The 18,681-nt window shown below is 45.4% G+C and overlaps 1 protein-coding gene across 4 annotated transcripts in view; it reads left to right on the top strand.

The window, feature by feature from the left end:
* The first annotated feature begins 13,664 nt into the window (after positions 1-13,664).
* Epb41l4b (erythrocyte membrane protein band 4.1 like 4B) overlaps positions 13,665-18,681 on the top strand; it is a 116,165-nt gene continuing 111,148 nt past the window's right edge. For all 4 annotated transcript variants that reach the window (XM_033759255.1, XM_033759253.1, XM_033759254.1 and 1 more), the window contains exon 1: positions 13,665-13,691. In XM_033759255.1, coding sequence (XP_033615146.1) covers positions 13,680-13,691 — 12 coding nt within the window. In that variant the 5' untranslated portion in view covers positions 13,665-13,679. The remainder of the gene's footprint in view (positions 13,692-18,681) is intronic.

Below are 18,681 nucleotides of genomic sequence, written 5' to 3'. Positions count from 1 at the left end.
ACGCGCTGGCCCCCGCACCCCTTGGCGGCGGCTCCCCTAGCCCCTTGCCTCCCTCTGGCTGCTCCCCTCGCGCCTCCCCGGGATCCCCTCCCCCTTCTTCTGCCAGCCCTCCCTAGCTGGACTCCCTCTCGGGCCACCCGTCCCGGCTCCTCCGGTGCCGCGTCTTCGGCCCTCTGCTTGGGTTGTTGCGCCTTCTCCGGCGCCCACCTGGTCCTCTGGGCTTCACCCCCTCCCCAGCGCACCCAGTCTTTGCCCCTCGGCGGTGGCCGGAGTTCTACTCCGCATTGCCTTTCTGCCCCCCTATGGTCCAGCAGGAACCTTCTTGATGCCGGGTTATTGGGTAGAAAATCTCAAAGCAAGACAGGGCAGCCCCAGGACCCCCGCCCCCGGCGCGCAAACTCGACCTCTGGCCTGAGTGGGACTTGGGGAGAGGAGAGCTCCCGCTTTTTGTCCTGCAAACGCCCCCAAGCGTGGGAGGGGCTTAGGGGACAATTTCTCCTCTTTGCTGACCCCCCTCAGCCTTGGATGGTCCCCACTCCCATCCCAGAGAATCCCTCTGGTTTGCAGCCCCTCTGGAACTGAGCTACTCGGGAGCTAAACTCATGGAACTGGTCAACTTTGCTTGGCAGAGACCTTGGTGCAGCGCTGAGAGTCAGCTCGGGGGCCCGCTAGCCTGGCTCACGGGCCACCTCCCCACTCCCCGCCGCTGCTGCTACACACCCGGGACTGTGTGCATGGGTCTGCTGAGCTCCCTGGAGCCAGCTACCCACAGGTGGTTGCACCCCGCCCCCGCTGCAGCGGAAGGCTAGGCCGGTGCTGCTGGCCTCGGCAGGGCATCCAGCCACCCAAGTCTTTCCGGCCCAAGAGGCCAGCTCAGATCCCATCAAGCCCACACATTAACTGGGCGCCTACTAAACACCCTGCGCTGCGGCAGACGGTGCCTTCGGGAATCTTTGGATGTGACTGTGAGCACAGCAGTAATTGAGGTTCAGATGAATGTTATAGATCGTCCTGAGGGTTTTAGGGAAAGAAATAGCATACCCAGACTTGCAAAGAAATTTAGGCCTATCCGGGTGGCAGGAATTCTTTGGACTTCTGAGAGAGCTGGGAACATGTAAGGGTATTAAGTGGGAAAATCAGAACCAGCCCGGCTTGAGGTTTAATGGTTTCCTATGTAGGTTTAATTTTGAGACAGTTTCAATTTATGGCAGTTTTATTTTTGTGGTTCTTGGTTCTCTCCCCAGGCTGTCATTTTGTTGTGAAAATACCCTTTTGGGGCCTTTTTATTCATGGAAAAGGAGCCAACATTCGCGTGCTTAGAGCTGTTGTCTTTAAAATAGCATTAAAATGTTATCACTTCGGAAAAATGAGGCTCTCAGGCTTTTGTTCAGCCGAGAGAGGAGGCTTCAGAGCCCAGAAGGAGAGGAGAGGTGTGCAAGCTGCCTCCGGAGCGGGCAGCTTGGATTTGGAGAGGATATGGCGTAGTTTGCATCTGGGAAAGGAATGCTATCTTTGGGAACTTTGACAGTGTTCCTTGCTGATGGTTTTCTTGCCTGTTACCTAGGGGTAATTCGTTTATAAAATGTATTGCTGCTGTCAGGTTTGTGTGACAGGCTTAAGTGGTGTTTCTGAGATGAAAAATGCAAACTGAATAAAGTGCATGTGTGGTAAATTGACCCAGACAGGTACATAAACACAGGTTGGGAAATGCTGACTTATTATAGCCGGTGGAGCCCTGACTGAGCATTGGGGAAGGGGACATTGGCATCCTAAAAGGCTTCTTCCTTTATAATAGGCTCCAGAGGAACTCACCCACCCTAAGTTTTCTTATGATGGCAGATTACTTCATGTCTTTAAGATGATTTAGTGAACCCCAGATTTTACTTAAATATGCACATATGTCTGTTTTTCTCTTCCAAAGGCAAATAAAAAGACCATCTTGGCTTTTGCCACATAATCTCTCAGGGAGGAACGATGAAGAAAAATTACCAGTAAACACAGCTCATCGATTTAAAGATATATTAGGTATTAGAACTGCAATTGCATAGTCTCCTTCACTAATCTTCCCAGATCAGAGTATTTGTTCCTGTAATTAGTTCTTGCAGTTATGAAGTTTAACATCAGGCAGCCAGCTCCCAGTCCAATTTGTAGCATTGGTGTTATTGCTCAGGCCTATTTTTTCATTGGATTCTTTTTTTAAAAAATGCTCTCCCTTTAGACATATGGCCCCGCTTGTTATTATACTTCTCTTTTATCTTTCTGGATTTTTACTGCTTCCTGGGTTCTGGCATTCCCTGGCTTTTTGTCACACAATAGAATTTACTTTTGACCCTGATATCCCTAAGCTTCATTTTGCACTTCTGATCACTTCCACAGATACCCAGGGATTGGCCAGGCTAATTTTGGATCCTTTGTAATTAAAACACACTCGTGGTGTTAGCCTCAAGAATTCCTTGATTCAATATACTAAAAGTGGTTATGTGTTGTCATAAACCTTTTTATTAGCCCTTGTCAGGACACTTGTGTTTTGAAATTGCCTAGAACACAATAACATTCTATATGGCAGATCTGTGGCACCTCAGTTCAGTCCAGTCATCCTTTATTGGGTGTGCTTAAAGTGTCATGTTCTGTGCTTTGAACACAAAGGTGAATGAGATATGGCCTGGAGGCTCTAGAAGACACAGGTGGGGGGGATTGTATACACACACACACACACACACACACACATACATGTGTATATTTATATGTTCTGAGTGACACCAAGTGACATGACAGGCACAGCCAAATGGGGTGCTGGGGTCACATGGGATGAGGGAATTAGACCTCCTGCAGGGTTTGAAACATGAAATGATAGGATCTCAAATTTGGTCTTGCTTGGCACAGCCACGGTCCAGTTGTCACATATGAAAAAAAAAAAGGAGCCATTGTAATTGTCTCCAAGAAGTCTTGGGGTCCCTTTGGTGGTAGGGTGAGTCCTCCTCCTCTCTGGGGTGTTCTTAATCTTTGTTGTGGTTTTTCAGCCTTTGACAAAACACAAATAGAAGGATCTTTAAAAAACCCACCTTAATCTTTGTTGTGGTTTTTCAGCCTTTGACAAAACACGAATAAAAGGATCTTTAAAAAAAATCCAGGACTGGGGATGTAGCTGAGTAGAGCTTTTGCCTAGCATGCTTAAGGTCCTGAGTTTGATCCCCAGCAAGGCAGAAACACCTACCATGTATAATATGCAGTGGAAAGTGGGCTCCCTGTGCAGTGTATCTCCCAGGTGGGTCCTTGGCTCAACCTACCAACCCAACTGCCACCCTAAGCCACTGCTCTTCAGAAAACCTGGCCCTGTCTTGGAGGGCACCTCCCTCCTGTTAGCCCAGCTGTACCCAGCCCTCCGGTGTGGTCTGGTCTGAACAGGGCAGGCCAAAGGAAGGAGGCCTGCCCTCGCTGCTCTCCTTCTATGAATGCAGCTGAAGATCCCATTGGTGTCTTGGCAGCAGCACCCACTGTTGACTCGTATTAGCTCTCTGTTGCCTAAATCACTGGCATCACTTGTGCTTGGGCGGTTGCAGCTCAGCCCCGCCTCCGTTGCCTGCGTGTTCAGTCTTCCAACAAGCAGCTCCGAGTAGAAAGCTGTTAGGATGTGTGGCTGACTGGTTAGCACTCCCGCCATGCCTTTCGAGTTTCGCTGATTGTCCTTTGTAGCATTTGGCGCAGTTCTTGCTGTATCTGAAACTTGGCCTTGACTCATTGGGGTACAGTGCAAACATGAAGAATTCCAGTGTTATCTTACAGCCTGGTGGTGCTGCCTTGGGCAACTTCACCTCTCTGAGTATTGATTTTCCAGTTTTTAAAATGGAAGAGTTAAATGATGGAAAGAGTATTAAAAGCCTCAATAAACAGCAAGATGCTACTGTAGGGTTGCTGGGAGGTTGTATTTTTATAAAATTGTTTTTCCTCTTTGGATTATGGAAAGAATTGGGAAAAAAAAGTCTAGAAATGGCCACTAGAAAAACAAAAATAAAACTTGTGCCAGGCAAGGCAGTCATTGCTCAGCTCTTTAGTGGAAATTGGAAGTTGGATATAGCACGAGAGATTCTCTTTAAAAGTCTTTGAATAAGAAAAGAATCCCCCCACAAGTTCTTAGAACCTGGAGCCTCTGGCCCATTAGAACATACACAGTACAACATAAAGGTCATATGTCTTATTTTGCAGCTGAGACACCCTGGCTACTACATATCCCATCTATTATGTGTATGGGATACTGAGGCCTTTAGGTATAAAGAGGCTTTCCTTTAGTCATTAGGTAAAAGAATTGGAATGGGCAACTTTGGGAACCCTGAGTGCTTAGCTTTTGAAGTTGTAGAGCATAGGTCAGCTGTAGATGATAGTGTTGGCACCCCTAGTCCTGACACATAGAAGGGGTCAGGATATGTTCCGGGCAGTTGGAAGGACAAATTTTTCCAAACAGTGGGAAACAAGCAAAGTGATTCTCTAACTTCATTGTATGCAAAGTTCATCTGGGAGGATTTTTCTTCTAAGTTTTGTGGGTTAGAGGTGTAGGGGTCTTGCTTTGCGGCCTAAACTGGCCTCAAACTCCCAGGCTCAGTGATCCTCATGCCTCAACCTCTCAAGTACTTGGACTACAAGCAGCACTACTACAACTGGTTCATCTGGAATTATTTTCTTCCAATTAAAATGAACCCTCCCCAAGAAGTTCTGATTCAATGGCTCAGGAAGCTGGGTTTTTAATAATAAAGTACACCCACTGCAGGTGATACTGAAAAACAGGGTCCCTTCACACCCTCTAAACACTCTGGCTCTGGATCTGAGCTCTGCACCATGAATTAAAAATCCCCGTGGGCCTGGTGGGGAATTTTGGCAGTGTGAGTCCAGGGTTGTCCTGTGCTTCAGGGAGCCTGTTTTTGCTGCAGCGGAGTGAAAACTGGGCTGGAGGAATGTCTTGAGCCCAGTTGTGCTGTGGCAATTGTCCAGGTGAAGGTGGGGGTAGGTGGCCAGTGTGTTCACAGGTGGAATAAGGTGAGGTGTAGGGGACAGCAAGATGAGGCGGAGTGGAGCCTAGCTTGGTCCTGCTGTTCTCCTTACGCTTGGTTGTGGGAAGAAATGAAGAGCCATGCAGAGTACCCCAAGAGGAAGGAGAAGGCAGTTCCTTGCTTCTGCTCTCTCCCAAGGCTCTGGCTACCTTGCCTTGTCACAGGCCTCTGGGTAGCTTGCTTTTCTGCCTCTGCAGGATAGGTGTTGGCTAGAGGTGGCCTTGTGAGTCATACCTTCACCCTCTTAGACATGAGTTAGCCACATGGGTCATGCATTTGTGTTATTTTTGTAAATACCTTTTTTTTTATTTTAAAGGAGGGCTGAGGTCAGGAGTGATACAGGTAGGTGGTAAACTCCCTTTTGAAGGGGGATATGATAGAGGTACAGACTCTAGCGCTGGTTCTAGGCTTGCTGGCTTGGCACTGTTGACATATAGGGGGAGATGGTTGGTCTTCAGGGAGGAGGGGCTGCTGGGGATGGTGGGAGCTGCCTAGCCTTTCCAGTGCTGGTAACATGACCCACAGTGGTACAGGGCTCTGAACAAATATTAACTTGCTAAGTACTTCCACGTGCATAATCTCATTGAATTCTGTTCCTAGTATTGAAATAGCAGGAGGTAGGTGGGGGTGGGGCCTTCTCCTAAATTCTTGTGTGCAGACTTAAAAAAAAAAATACCCACATCAATAACCGTAGAAATCCTCTATCTACAATTTGACCTCGAACCCCGCACAATGCATCTGTCCCCACTGCTGGACTCCCTTTGGTGGGCTGTAGGATGTTCCCCCGCCTCTGTGTGCTCTGCCCAGAGCCTTCTGCAGCAGGAGTCTGCACTCACTTTCCGCCACTCACACCCAGCACACTGCCTGCAGCAGGGTCAGCTGCTGATTCATCTGGGTACAATTTTCAGGTTGGTGTATGCATCTCTCCCCTACTCATTGCACATTTAGAACACGTTCACAGCAGAAGGATTAGAAAATACAGAGACAAGAGATATTATACCAGCATCTAAAATTTGATCAGAGATAGCCACTGGTAAAATTGTAGTATGTATCCATCTGTGCATTTTTTCCCATTATTTCAATAAAAATACATATTTAAAATGATGAACTTACATGGGTTGATGTAAGTTCTCCACTGTCCCAGCACAATTAAAGAGGGACTATAGGCCCTGCCTTAATGCCTCTTTAGAGGGAGGCCCTGGGCCCGCCTCTCCTTAATCCTGGCAGTGCTGGTTGGTGCTCTGAGCTGTCTGTTGCTTCCTGCTCCTCCCTAGGTGAGAAGCAAACTCCTCTGAGCCCTCCCTCTCCCAGTCACCTCCTCCTGCTGACAGGTTAAAGGTCTTATTGATATGACCTCAGAATCCCCTTGCCTCTGGGAACATCTGGTTTGGGGCAGTGGCAACTCTTGCCTGTGCAGGGATGTGTGTGCTTCTGCTGACTTGGCAAGGTAGCTGGGCCTCCTCCCCAATCTCCCTAATCGCACGCCTTCTGCAGCCTCTGTGTCTTCTCTCTAGAGCTCGGTGTATCTCATCCAATCCACTTGATTTTAATGTTGGCTTTATTTTTAATTGTTTGTCAAAATATTTTTGTTTGCCCAAGATAAATTTCCTGCACTCAACAAAAGCGTATTGTGCCCTTCCACTGTGTTAAGCATTGATAGGCACATGGGAAGCAGAAGATAGTCTCTTGAGCTCCCAGTCTGTGGCAGTCTTCTGACCTGACATGAAGCAGCACAGGGGAAAAGCAACTGAGCTATGGGGTTCAGTGGGAGAAAGTTTGATGCCCAGCGTGACATTAGGGCTGTCCTCAAGGATTCGTAGCGTCCAGCCGGAGATGTCTCTGGGCAGCAGGTGTTAACCCATCCAGACCGAGCCTGAAAGCCCACCCACTGCCTGTGCTCTCATCTCCTGGGGGTGGGGAGGAGTATGAGCTCACTCAGGCTGTGTGCTTCCCTAGGTCTTAACGGAGCGAGTGGAACCTTTCCAGTGTGGCTAAGCCACCTGAGCAGCAGGCCTGGTGCTGTGCTCATTGCTTCCAGGATAATCTTGTCGCATGTGCACAGAAACTGTGCTGGTACTTAGTGTTGTTATCCCTGATGTGTAGAGCAGAGAATCGGGAGTTTAACAGACAGATTAAGGAACTGGCTCATCCACACAGCCAGTGTGTTCCACCCCAGCTTCGAGCTGCGGCAGTCTGACTCTAAGAGCCCAGGTAGATGGGGACCCCTAAGCCTGAGAAGAGTTTCTGCTTTTGCAGGTCCCTTGGGATTTCCAGGGACTAGAGTAGCATCTTTAGTCAGACTTGTTGAATGCAGTGTCTTGACGGTGCATTCTAGTTTGATGTCCATCATTCTTCAACTCCTAGGTTAAAACCTAGGCAACATTTTAAAACAGTGCTTAATGGAACAACATTAAAATTATCACCAAGCAAAGCATTTTTCATATCCCCATCCTGCTGCATAGGATTTAGTTGATTTCTCTTTTTTCATTTTGTACACACACACACAAGCACAGTGTATTTTTTTTTTTCATTTTATGAAACTGGGGATCAAACCCAGGGCCTCATGCATCAAGGGAAACACTGAGCCATATGCCAGCCCATCCTTTAAAAAAAAGTTTCCTTCCTCCACCTCTAAGCTTTCTGACGTGCTTCTTGACATTTGGCACTCTCTGTACTTATTCTAGGTGCCTAAATCCAACCCTGTTCTCTGTGTGTGGTCAGTGAGTGAGTGAGTGAATAACACCTGTCTCTGCCTGTTTCTCGGGGTTGGAGGTTGATATGTAAAGCACCTACCCTTGGTCTCTTAGGCAGCCCTACCTCCCAAGCCCGCAGAATTTGTGTTCTTCCCATAATGGCCACTGCCTGGGGAGGAATTATCATCCCCTTACAGTGGGTCTTGGAGCACAGATGGCCTAGGTTTCCTGACTCACTTTCCAGTGCTCTTTCCCCAGCCCATGCTGTGCATACCCTAGCCTTTCTGTTTCATATGTGTGCTCCTTGGATTCTCTGGGAAGATGAGAATTTTACTCCCACCCCCCATCCCTCCTTACCATTTTGCCTTCTAGTCTCTGGCATTTTGTGTTCAGTGTGATATTTCTCAGCAGTTATTGCAGGTTCTTTTCCCCGAGTCTCAGCTGGCTGAATACCCAGCTCTTCCTTCTTGAGGCTACGAACTAGAAGATACCTCAAGGGTTCCATCCCAGCTATAGGACTATCTGATGCTCCCTTGGTACTTCGCACTGAGTTTGGTCCTAGGGGAGGACTTATCCACACTACTGGCCTAGCTGTGAGGACACCATTTACCTGGGTTGGCAGGTACCTGCAGGGTTGGCACACCCTGGCTGCGGTGTCTCCTCTTTTCCTGTTTCTTGGACTGAATGATGTAGTCTGTACTGTGACTCCCCTCTTGTGGGTTGAAGGTGGCTTGACAGTGCTGCTCATTTGTCCTGTCCCCTTGCTTGGCCACCTGCACATAGACATAGTGCTGCATGCCTGTAATCCTGGCTACCAGTGAGGCTGAGGCAGGAGGTTGGTAAGTTCCAGATCTGCCTGGGAAATTTAGCCAAACCCTGTCCAAGAATAGAATATTAAAAGGGATGGGGGTATAGCTTAGTGTAAAGGTACTGAGTTCAGTCCCTAGCACTGGAAAAGCAGCAACAAACTGAAACATAATGTAATAAAAAGTGTCTTTTTATTTTTTAACACTGGGATATGCCCCATGTCCAGCTTAAAATTTTACATTTTTACCATTTGTAAGAGTACAGTTCAGTGTCATGAAGTACGTTTATATTATTGTGTAACTGTCATAAACAAACATTCAGTCCCTGTTAAACATTAACCCCCTATCCCCTTTCCCCTGAGGTCCTGGTGGTCACCATTCTGCTTTTTTGTCCCTATAATGTCCCTATAGCTATTCTTTTTTTTTTTTTTTTTGGTACAGGGGATCAAACTTGGGTCCTTGTGCTTGCAATGGTAGGCCGTGGAACCGCTGAGCTAAATCCCCAGCCCTACCCTAGCTATTCTAAGTAGAATCCTACAGGATATGTCCTTTTGTGTCTGGCCTGTGTCACTTAGTGTCATGTCTTCTGGGTTCCTCATTTATGCCAGGCTTCCATTCCTTTTTAAAGCTGAATAATGTTCCATTTCATGGATGTATCACAAATCATTTATCAACCCATCAGAGTTAGGGACTTTTATGCAGGTCTGGACCATGTTTACTCTGTCCTGCGCATTCATTAGTGGCACTGCCATTGGTGATGTGAACTCCCCAGCCCTTGCCTGGCCATCATCTTGGAATGCTGGCGTCTTTCCCTGGGACTTGTTCTGTCTGAGTGCACTCTGAGGCTGCCTGGGCTTACCTGGGGAGCCTGTGGCAGGCAAGTTTGCTCCTCCTTACATTTCTGTCTCAGTTGCTCAGTGTTGGCAAATTCATTAACACACTTAAAAACTTAAAAATGATGAACCAGAAGTATAAAAGACTTTGTATAGCACGACTAGTTTAAAGAAAATGAATACACTGAGCATCCTTGTGCCTACCACCCAGCATAAACAGAGACCAGTGCTGAGGAAGTCTGCAGATTCTCCCATCACATTCCCCCTGTCCTCGCTCCTGAAGTTTCTCTTTCTTCTCTTCTTTTTCTATATGGGTTTTCCGTAAAAGACATATTGTTAGTTTTGCACATTTGTGAATTTCAATGGATTTTTCATTCAGCGTTGGATATGTGAGATTCATCTGTTGACGAGGTACCTGTAGTTCTTATTGCTCTGTAGTTGTGTATAAATGTATGAGAATTTATTTACTTTTTGTGGATATTTGGGATATTTTCAGTTTGAGGCTGTTTTTCTTTTTTAAAAATAACTGCTTTGAACCTTTCTGGAATTGGTTTTCTGGTGTGAATATATAAGCCAGCATCTCTTGGGTATGTAACTGGAGTCAGGCAGGGCCTTCTAATGTCATGCAGAATTGTTTCCCTGAGTCCCTCATTCAATCTTCTCCCACCTTTGGCATTCTGAAGCTTTTTGTTTTATTTTACAAGTTTATTGGGAGTACTGGGAACTCTCGTGGTCTTCATGTTTCCACAGTTGTGGGTGGTTTGAGTATTTCATATGTTTTTTTAACAATCTGTATTTCCTTCTGGAATGCTTTGTTTTACACAATTTGCCTGGTTGTTTTTTTTTTGTTTTTTTTTGTTTTTTTTTTTTTTTTTTTTTTTTTTTTTTTTTTTTTTTTTGTAGATTTGGATTTTTCTCACTGTGTTCAGCCTATTCACCCCTGATCTTTGTGAGACTGTCCACCATATCCCCTCCTCATCTGAGAGCAAGAGAGAACACTTGGAGTCCCCAGATTGACAGGCTTCCTCCACCAGTGTTTCTATGCTGAGCAGAAATTGTTTCAATTCCACTTTCACTGTGAATGAGCTACAGTCAGTGGCAGCTGGCGGCTTTGGAGAGTAATGGCAGGATCTGTAGTCTTTCTTCATTCTCTTCACCTCTGGAAAACATTTTCATTAAGGCTGGGCGTGGTGGCACACGTCTGTAATCCCAGCACTCTGGGAGGTACAGGCAGGAAGATCACACATTCAAGCCCGGCTCTGGCACCTTAGCAACTTAGCGAGACCCTGTCTCAGAATATAAAAAGGAGTGGTGATGTAGCTCAGTACGAAGGCCTTGAGCTCTACTCCCTCCAAAAAATCATTGGGAAAATTTCTAAACATATTCAAAGGTACACAGAACTGTGTAATGGACACCTAAGTATTCACCAGGCTTCACTACTTATAGGTATATTGCCAGGCATTTAGACCCTCACCACTGCCTCTCTCCAGTTATTTTAAATTTCAAACATGCACTTCATTATACATTTCTAAAAGGTGAGGGCCATTTTAAAAAAACACAATATTGTTAAAACATCTAAAATAATTAACAATTAATTTTTAGTTTCATATCTTTGTTAATGTCCATATTTTCCTTGCTGATATTTTAGCCAGGTCCATTGCATCTGGTTGATAGTCTATCTAAGGCCCTTAGTCTAGAGCACTCTGCCCCATATTGTTTTGTTTTTGCTTTTTGTTTGCTGTTTATTTGATGAAGCAGTAAACCATTTATCCTAAGTTCCTGCTTTCTGGATTTTATGGGCTGTATCCTCAACGTTTGGTCATCCTGAGTCAAGGCTGGCAGAGGGAGAAGCGTCTAACTCAAGACACACACGTCAGTGGGACAGTTTGGGAAGCCTGAGTGGAGATGAGTAATTAACACCTGACGAGAAAAGCACCAAAGAGTTCTGCAAGTAAGCTCAGAGGAAGCCCAGTGGTAGGTGCGGTGAGAGGGAGGGGAGACCACTCCAGGTTGGGTGACCCAGGAATTAGCCGAGAAAGTACTTTGGGTCCTGAGGACAGGCTTGCTGGTGGCCAGAACAGCATGTGCAAAGATACTGAGGCTAGAAATAACATGTCCAAGATTCCTGTTCCTTGCTCAATCTCCGCTTGTAAGCCAAGACAACCTCATTTTTCACAGGACGTTATTTCTTTGAAGAGGTCCACACTCCTCATCTTTGGAAAGTTTTCGGCAGATTTAATGAAAGAATTTGTTTCTTTTTTCTATGTCCACTTTTTGTTTCATCATTACCTCTTTAAAACTGGTGTTAGCGTTGGATTTTTTCTTTGGGTCCTGTTTGGGTACCCTTTGCACACCCCAGGGAGGAATTCGGTGAGCCTTTTTCACCTCTTCTGGCTGGAAATGCCGATGTTTTCGGGAACGCAGAATCAGTGAGCCCTCCAGAAATGGGCAAATAAGGCAGCTGGGATGGCTGGGCTTTCCTCCTGATGGAGCGCGTGGAGCGTGCGTGACCCACAGCCTGTCCTGGGCTCCCTCAGAACACTCGCTGCCCACTTAGCCCAGTGCTGCTCACCTGTGGCAAATGAGCAGTAATTAGAGTGTAATAAGGTCAGCTTCTTGTATGCAGCCTTCCTGGCCCAAAGGAATGATATCCAGCAAACCTCTTGGCCTCTCCCAAGTCCCACTGTCTCTTCTAAAGCAAGCTGGGATTTTTTTTCTCCCCAGCAGGAGTTTTTCCCTGGTCTCCTGCCTATGGAATGGACAAAGGCTATATCCAGTAAAGCCTGCTAAACCATAGAAGCTCATGAGGGTTAGTTATTAACATGCAGTGTGCTCTCAGCTACCTGTCCATGGCATTTCACCGACCACAGTCCTTTTATTGCTTCTGTTTGCCGGGGCCTGAGACCAAGCCTGAGTCACCTGCTCAGTCACTTGTGATCCGTATTAGGTGACTCCAGCACTGCTTTGATGGCAGCAAGAGTGGCTGATCAAAGTCCAGGGAGGGGCCCAATCTGGCAGAAAACTGGCTAAGGTCGTGCACACACACCAGCAGTGACAGATCCAGTGAGATGCTCATGGGGGAAACTGAGAGAGAAGATACGGGCTGTGGAATATTTTAATGGGCGAGTGGAGACTCCAACTTGGAGATATTTGTTCAGGACACCTCTGTATTTTAAAGCTGTGGATTTATTTTGAAGTCCAGAAGTATTTAGCTTTATGCAAAAGTTCTTCATTAGAGAGACTCTTAAAGAAAAATGCAAAAACGATGTGCTGTCCTTTAAAAGAAAAAGAAAGATCACATATAACAATTACTGTAAAGTGTTGCAGTGGACCTTCAAGTTATAACCAGCCTGACATATGAACAACGTGGATTATTACCAGAATTTTAGTTTTCATTTACGAACAAAGTCTTGAGTTATGACCTGAATGCCCCAGAATGCCAGACCAGCTGCTTGTGTTTCCGGATGGTCTCAGATACAGATTTAACTCTTAAAGAGTTCTGGAAGAGCAGCATCCTTTCCTGTATGGGGTTAATTGAGCAATCCTGGGCTTAGCAGTGTCTCTAAGGACCTTGAGACCTGCCTGTGTACAGGAGAGAGACTTTGAAGGCTGTGGAGAGGAGCCTGAGCTTTCATTGACCAACTTGAGTTATAGCCAGCCCTCAAAATGGAATTGAGTTCATAAGACAAAATTCTCACTATATTTTCCCTATTAACTCACTTTAGGGAATAAGCCCTTCCACATATATGAATTTCCCAAATAGCTACAGTTTAGTCCACAGAACAGAATTGTATCAGCTAGTTCATTTGTGTGTTGTGAAAAGAAAACAAACTGTAGAGCATCTAATTTGCGTAAGGTTCTGTGTGAGGAACAGGAAATGGTTAGAAATGTGGGCCCTGCTCTTACAGATCTCATTTAGGATAGGGTGTGGTGTTGTCCCGCTTAAAAAGGAGAATGATCAGATTTAACAATGGCACCACATCCCTGGATCATGTTCTTTGTGCTTGTTCCTCACTTGGTCTGCAGGACTCCAGAGCTTCACTCAGAGGATGTGAAGGTTGATGGTGGATCCTTACCCTCCTCAGTGGTCCAAAGCTTCCAGTGGTTTGGATCCTCAGTCCAGCTTCATATAGTGTTCCAGCCTTTGAAGATCATTGCTTTATTCTCTGGCTTCTCTGGGGCTGACCAATGGGATACAATCATGATTTTCTTTTTTCTATTTTTTTGGTACCAGGGATCGAACTCAGGACCTTGGGCTCGTGAGGCAGCCGGTGGAACCACTGAGCTAAATCCTCGGCTACAATCATGATTTTCAAGGTTTACCATATGCTAGAATCTTCTGGGTAGTTTTGCGAAGTCCAGCCTCTGGGACACACTCCAGATACTACTACCAGGATCACTGGGCATGGGAGCCAGGACTCAGTCCTCAAATGTTTCAAACCCCCCAGGCTATTCTTGAGTGTAGCTGAGTTTGAGAACAGTTTTTGACAGGGTTACATCCCTTACAGTTGTGTAACGCTTCAGGATCAGAGCAGCTTTCACCTTTCATAGTTTTATTCCATCCTCATAGCACCTCTCTGGGAGAGTAGTGGGTGATCTCAGTTTCCAAAAAGCTCAGCAGTAAGATTTTGGCCCATCATCCCACAGGTAGGGAATGGTGGAACTAGACTTAGAGTCATTTTCAAACTCTCAATCCATGTCTTCACATTCTTCTCTATGGCTGTTACCCTAGTCGTTCTTTGGTTGGGTCCGTTTTTGCCTGTCTACCACGGCTTGTGCAATATCCTGTCTTTTTGGCTGACTCTCATCACTTAAGGGCCTGGTTATCTTTTAGGGCCTGGCTCAGATGCTTCCGTGTTTCTGTACCTTGTCCTGAACCCCTCTCCTGCCCGGGAACTATAGGGAACTTTGGCCTTGGGTGGGACCTAGCACATCTCAGGTTTTAGCAGTAATTAAAATAATATATAACACTATGGACCCTTTTTTACCAAATGGTTGTCTTTATTACAAAATAGATAGTGGCGGGGTGTAGCTCAGTGGCACCTGGCCTGCCTGGTAAGTACAAGGTCCTGAGTTTGATCCCCAGTACCAGAAAAAATAAACAGACATTACATAATATTTTCCATTAATGGTAATTGTTATATTCATAATATTGTGTGGCTATCATCATTATCAGGCTCCAGAAAATTTTCATCATCCCCAAAGGAAACCCAGCAGTCATTCTTCACTTTGTCCCTGCTCCTGGTAACCACTAGTCTTTTTTCTGTCTTTGTAGATTTACTGACATTGGATATTTAATTTCAATAAAATCATATAATGTGTGGCATTTTGTATCTGGCTTTTGCTTGGCATAATGTTCTCCAGGTGCACTGACCATTTGTGTTGTTCAAACCCCTGTGTGTAGCTTAAGTAACTTCTCACAGCCCTATGAAATAGATAGTCCCTATCAGCCTCCTTATTATACAGATGAAGAGATTGAGGCACAGAGAGGCTAAGTAACTACTGAGCGTACGTAGGATCTCTTCCCCTGCCTGCATTGTCCTGCTGGTGTCTGCTGCTGGCTTCGACTGTAAGAGGCTGGTTGTGTAAGTTCGACTTGTGAAGTTGAATTTGAAGATAAAGATGAAACTTCAGGAGAATTACTCTGCAGCATAAGAGCAGCAGTATGATTTCTCTAGGAACAGAGATTATTAGAGATACCCCTGAGGAAACTTCAGTTCTTCATTAAAATTTTTGAGTTAATTGGCCTGGGTCAGTTTTGTTATAATTCCCCACAATCAGACATTGAGCATAGGACTGTATATCTAGTATGGGAAGCCAACTGAATGATGAAGCATCACACATTGCTGAGTGAGGAGGAACGAGTGAGTGAAGGACTTCTGAAAGATGGAGGTTATCCCAAGGCAAGAGCATCTTTTAAAAATAGTGTTTGCTGTGTACCAGGCAGAGTTCTGGGTAGTTTGTATATTTACTATTTACAGCATTAATCCAGGAAGTTGGGCTCCAAGGTTTATGTACTTTTTTTTTTTCTTTAAAATAATTCTAAATTTTGTGTTTTGGGGTGTACCATACCTTTCCTGAGGTGTGGAAAAAAAAAAACAGAGCAGCTTGATCACTTGAATAAAAAGAAAGAGGGGGAGGAAGAATACTAGTTTTAGTTAGAAGAAATGCTAACCTGTCACGTCATTTCTTTGCTTTTAAGGCTGGAGAAAAATCTTTTTCAACAACAACAAAAACGTGGTTATACTATCTACACCTTCTTTAAAAATGTGGTGAAACATGATCTTAATCTTTATGCCATACTACCTCTAGTATTTGAAGAGAAGCTTGGGGAGATCTGGTCCTTGTCATGAGCAGAACTCTTATCTTGCAGTCTGGGAGGCAGCTGCACCCTGCTGCAGGACCAGAATGTCCCTGGTAGAGAAGGTACAGTACTTGCTGGCATTTATGGCTCATAATAAGGTCAGGTTGGGCCAACAGGTTCTGAGGTCTTGGCGGATCTTCATGTGTGTTCCCTGCCCTCCTAATAATCCTCTGAGGTCAGCAGAGCAGCTATGTTTATTCTGATTTGACTAGGGAGGTAGCGTATGAGCTGGATTATACTCCCTGCCTTATCCTTCACATTCATATATTGAAGCCCTAACCCTCAGTACCTCAAAATGAGAATATATTTGTAGACAGGGTTTTAAAAGAGGTGGTTATGTTAAAATGAGATCACAAGGGAGGGTGGTCCTTTAATATAACTGCTGTTCTTGTGAGAGGTTAGGACCCAGGCATGTAGAGAGAAGAGCATGTGAAGACACAGGGAGAAAGTGACCATCTACAAGCCAAGGAAAAAGGTCTCAGAGGAAATCAACCCTGCTTACAACCTGTCTTAGACATCAGCCTTCAGAATTGGGAGGAAATAAATTTTTGTTATTTAAGCCATTGAGTCTGTGGTATTTTGTTACGGCAGCCCTAGCAAACTAATGCAGTAGCTAAGACCCAGAAATTCCATGTATTCCTTTGAGCTGTTTTCCATTCCGTTGTACTTCACCAATAATCACAATATGAGGCTGAATGACATAGCCAATGTATGAAACCACATGGGGTTCATTGGAAGTAGAGGTGGATTTTGATTGGGGGTAGCTTCAGGAGACGTATTGGGCTGGCTTGGACCCTGAGTGACAGAGGACTGGCAGTCTAGGTGGGAAACAACATGGCTCTCAGGATGCTGAAGTGTGGGAGATAGGAAGGAAGGCTAAGACCACTCAGTGGTCCTGAGCAGTGGAGTTCTTACCTCTCTGTAGGGTGCTGAGAGGTGGGCAGTCACCTGATGAGGTGGTTAGCTATAGTGTAGGTCTCAGTGTCGTGCTGGGCACTGATAGGATGGGCAGATAGGTACGTTGGAGTTTGAGTATTCGAAATCCACTGGATTTGGTGGTTGGATTTAGCCATGGGACTGAGGGTGAAGAAGAGACCCTGTGTTTTGTGGATGGCAGGTTGGTAAGATTGAAAACCCAAGGAATGGAGCAGCTCTAAGAGGGGCCCTAGCATTGTGTTCACTGACTTTTTGTAAAGGTTGCCAGTGTAAGATGTTTTCATGTCTTTTTTCTTTAAGAACCCCCCCAAGTAGTGTAATCTTTGAGATGCCACAAAACTGGGGCTTATTCTTGGTTGTTTTAGATGAGGCCAGTGAGAGGCCAGCAAATCAGATAACCTGGAGAGAAGCTCGGAAAGAGTTTGAATAGAATCCACACCCTGCAGTAGCAGGATAGGACAGAGGGAGAGAGAACAGCCCTGGCTATGGCTGTACACTGCGTTGCTGTGCCAAGCTCTGGGTGAGCTCCTTCACATGAACTTGGAGCTTGCGCAGTTCCTAAGCAGAGGTGTGCTGTTGCTGTCACCAGGTATCACCTGGCAGTACAGGTGAGACCAGGGAGGCAGCTCCTCCTCCATTCCATTGTCTCAAACCTGGGAGGAGTCAGCATTTTCAAGGGAAGGAGAATAACAGAGATAAACATTTACTGGGGATCTGCATGTACACAGAACCAAACCAGATGCCAGGCAGATATGAGACCAAGTCAGAGATGCATCTCTTTCTGCAGCTCTCTGCCTATTAAGTGAGACGTGTCTTTCACAGTTTTCTTGCTCAAGGGGGAGGGGCCAGGGCAAGACTGAGAATGTTGATAGTTGTTGCTCGTTTTAAACGCAAGAACTGGTAGTCTAATATGGGACCAAGAGAAGAACACAGGACTTTGTGAAGAGTTCATTGAAAATCATGTCTCTGAACTCCAGGTGGGAATTAACCTTATTCTGTCTGAATGATATCTCATAGCTTTATAGGTCATCCACTATGATGGGATGAGAAGGGTGATGTAGATGTGTCTATACCAGATTGTCTCAAACTGAATTAATTCTCGCTCTCTCTCTCTCTCTCTCTCTCTCTGTGTGTGTGTGTCTCTCTCTCTCCCCAACTTTCTTCTCAGTACTGGGGATTGATCCCAGAGTCTTCACGTGGAGTTACATCTCCAGCCATCTTCCATCTTTATTTTTTATTTTGAGACAGGATATCACTTAGTTGCCCAGGTGGGACTTGAATTTGTGATCCTCCTGCCTCAGCCTCTTACGGTATTAGGATTACGGTCATGTGGCACTGTGCTCTGCTATTTTTTCCTTTTTCTTTTCCTCCTTCCTCCTTTCTTCCCTCCTTCTCTTCCTTGTCTCCTTTTCCTTTTTCTTTCTTTTTTTTTTTTTTGAAATGTGTTTTCAGTATTTTACCCAAGCTGACCTTGAACTTTTAGACTCAAATGATTTTCTGCCTCTCAAGTAGCTGGAACTACAGGCATGCACCATGTACCTGGCCCAACTGAATTTTGAAGACTCATTTTTGTATTCACACACATGCTGAGTGAAATTAACCTTACATGAAAGGGTAGCCTGTGTATAATTCCAAATATAGACAGTTCTAGAACTGGCCGAACTAGTATGTGCAGGAAACAAATCAGAATAGCTCTTGCCAGAGCAGCTGGGGTAGAGGGGTATGTGTTACACATATATTTCCATTTGTCAAACCACAACAGCTCAGATTGCTGCATTTTGATATAAATACAACTTAGCACCCTCCCAGAAAAAGAAGTATAAAACAATTAGTAGAGAGTGAGGTGAGGAACATACTGTAGAGGAAAAGATGAAACAATGACATATTTACTACTCTGTTTACTATGCATTTATATGGCACTGTCTATAATGAAGAGTTCTTTTAGAGAAATAAGTGACACGTCAGGTCCCATTTGTTCCCACCTCCTTCCTGGAAGCCTGCCCGCTG

The sequence above is a fragment of the Fukomys damarensis genome, unplaced genomic scaffold (genome assembly GCF_012274545.1).
Source record: "Fukomys damarensis isolate Sample0158 unplaced genomic scaffold, DMR_v1.0_HiC HiC_scaffold_36, whole genome shotgun sequence".
NCBI lineage: Eukaryota > Metazoa > Chordata > Mammalia > Rodentia > Bathyergidae > Fukomys > Fukomys damarensis.
Note: the sequence above shows the minus strand (reverse complement) of the source record. Positions and strands in the feature narration are given on the sequence as shown.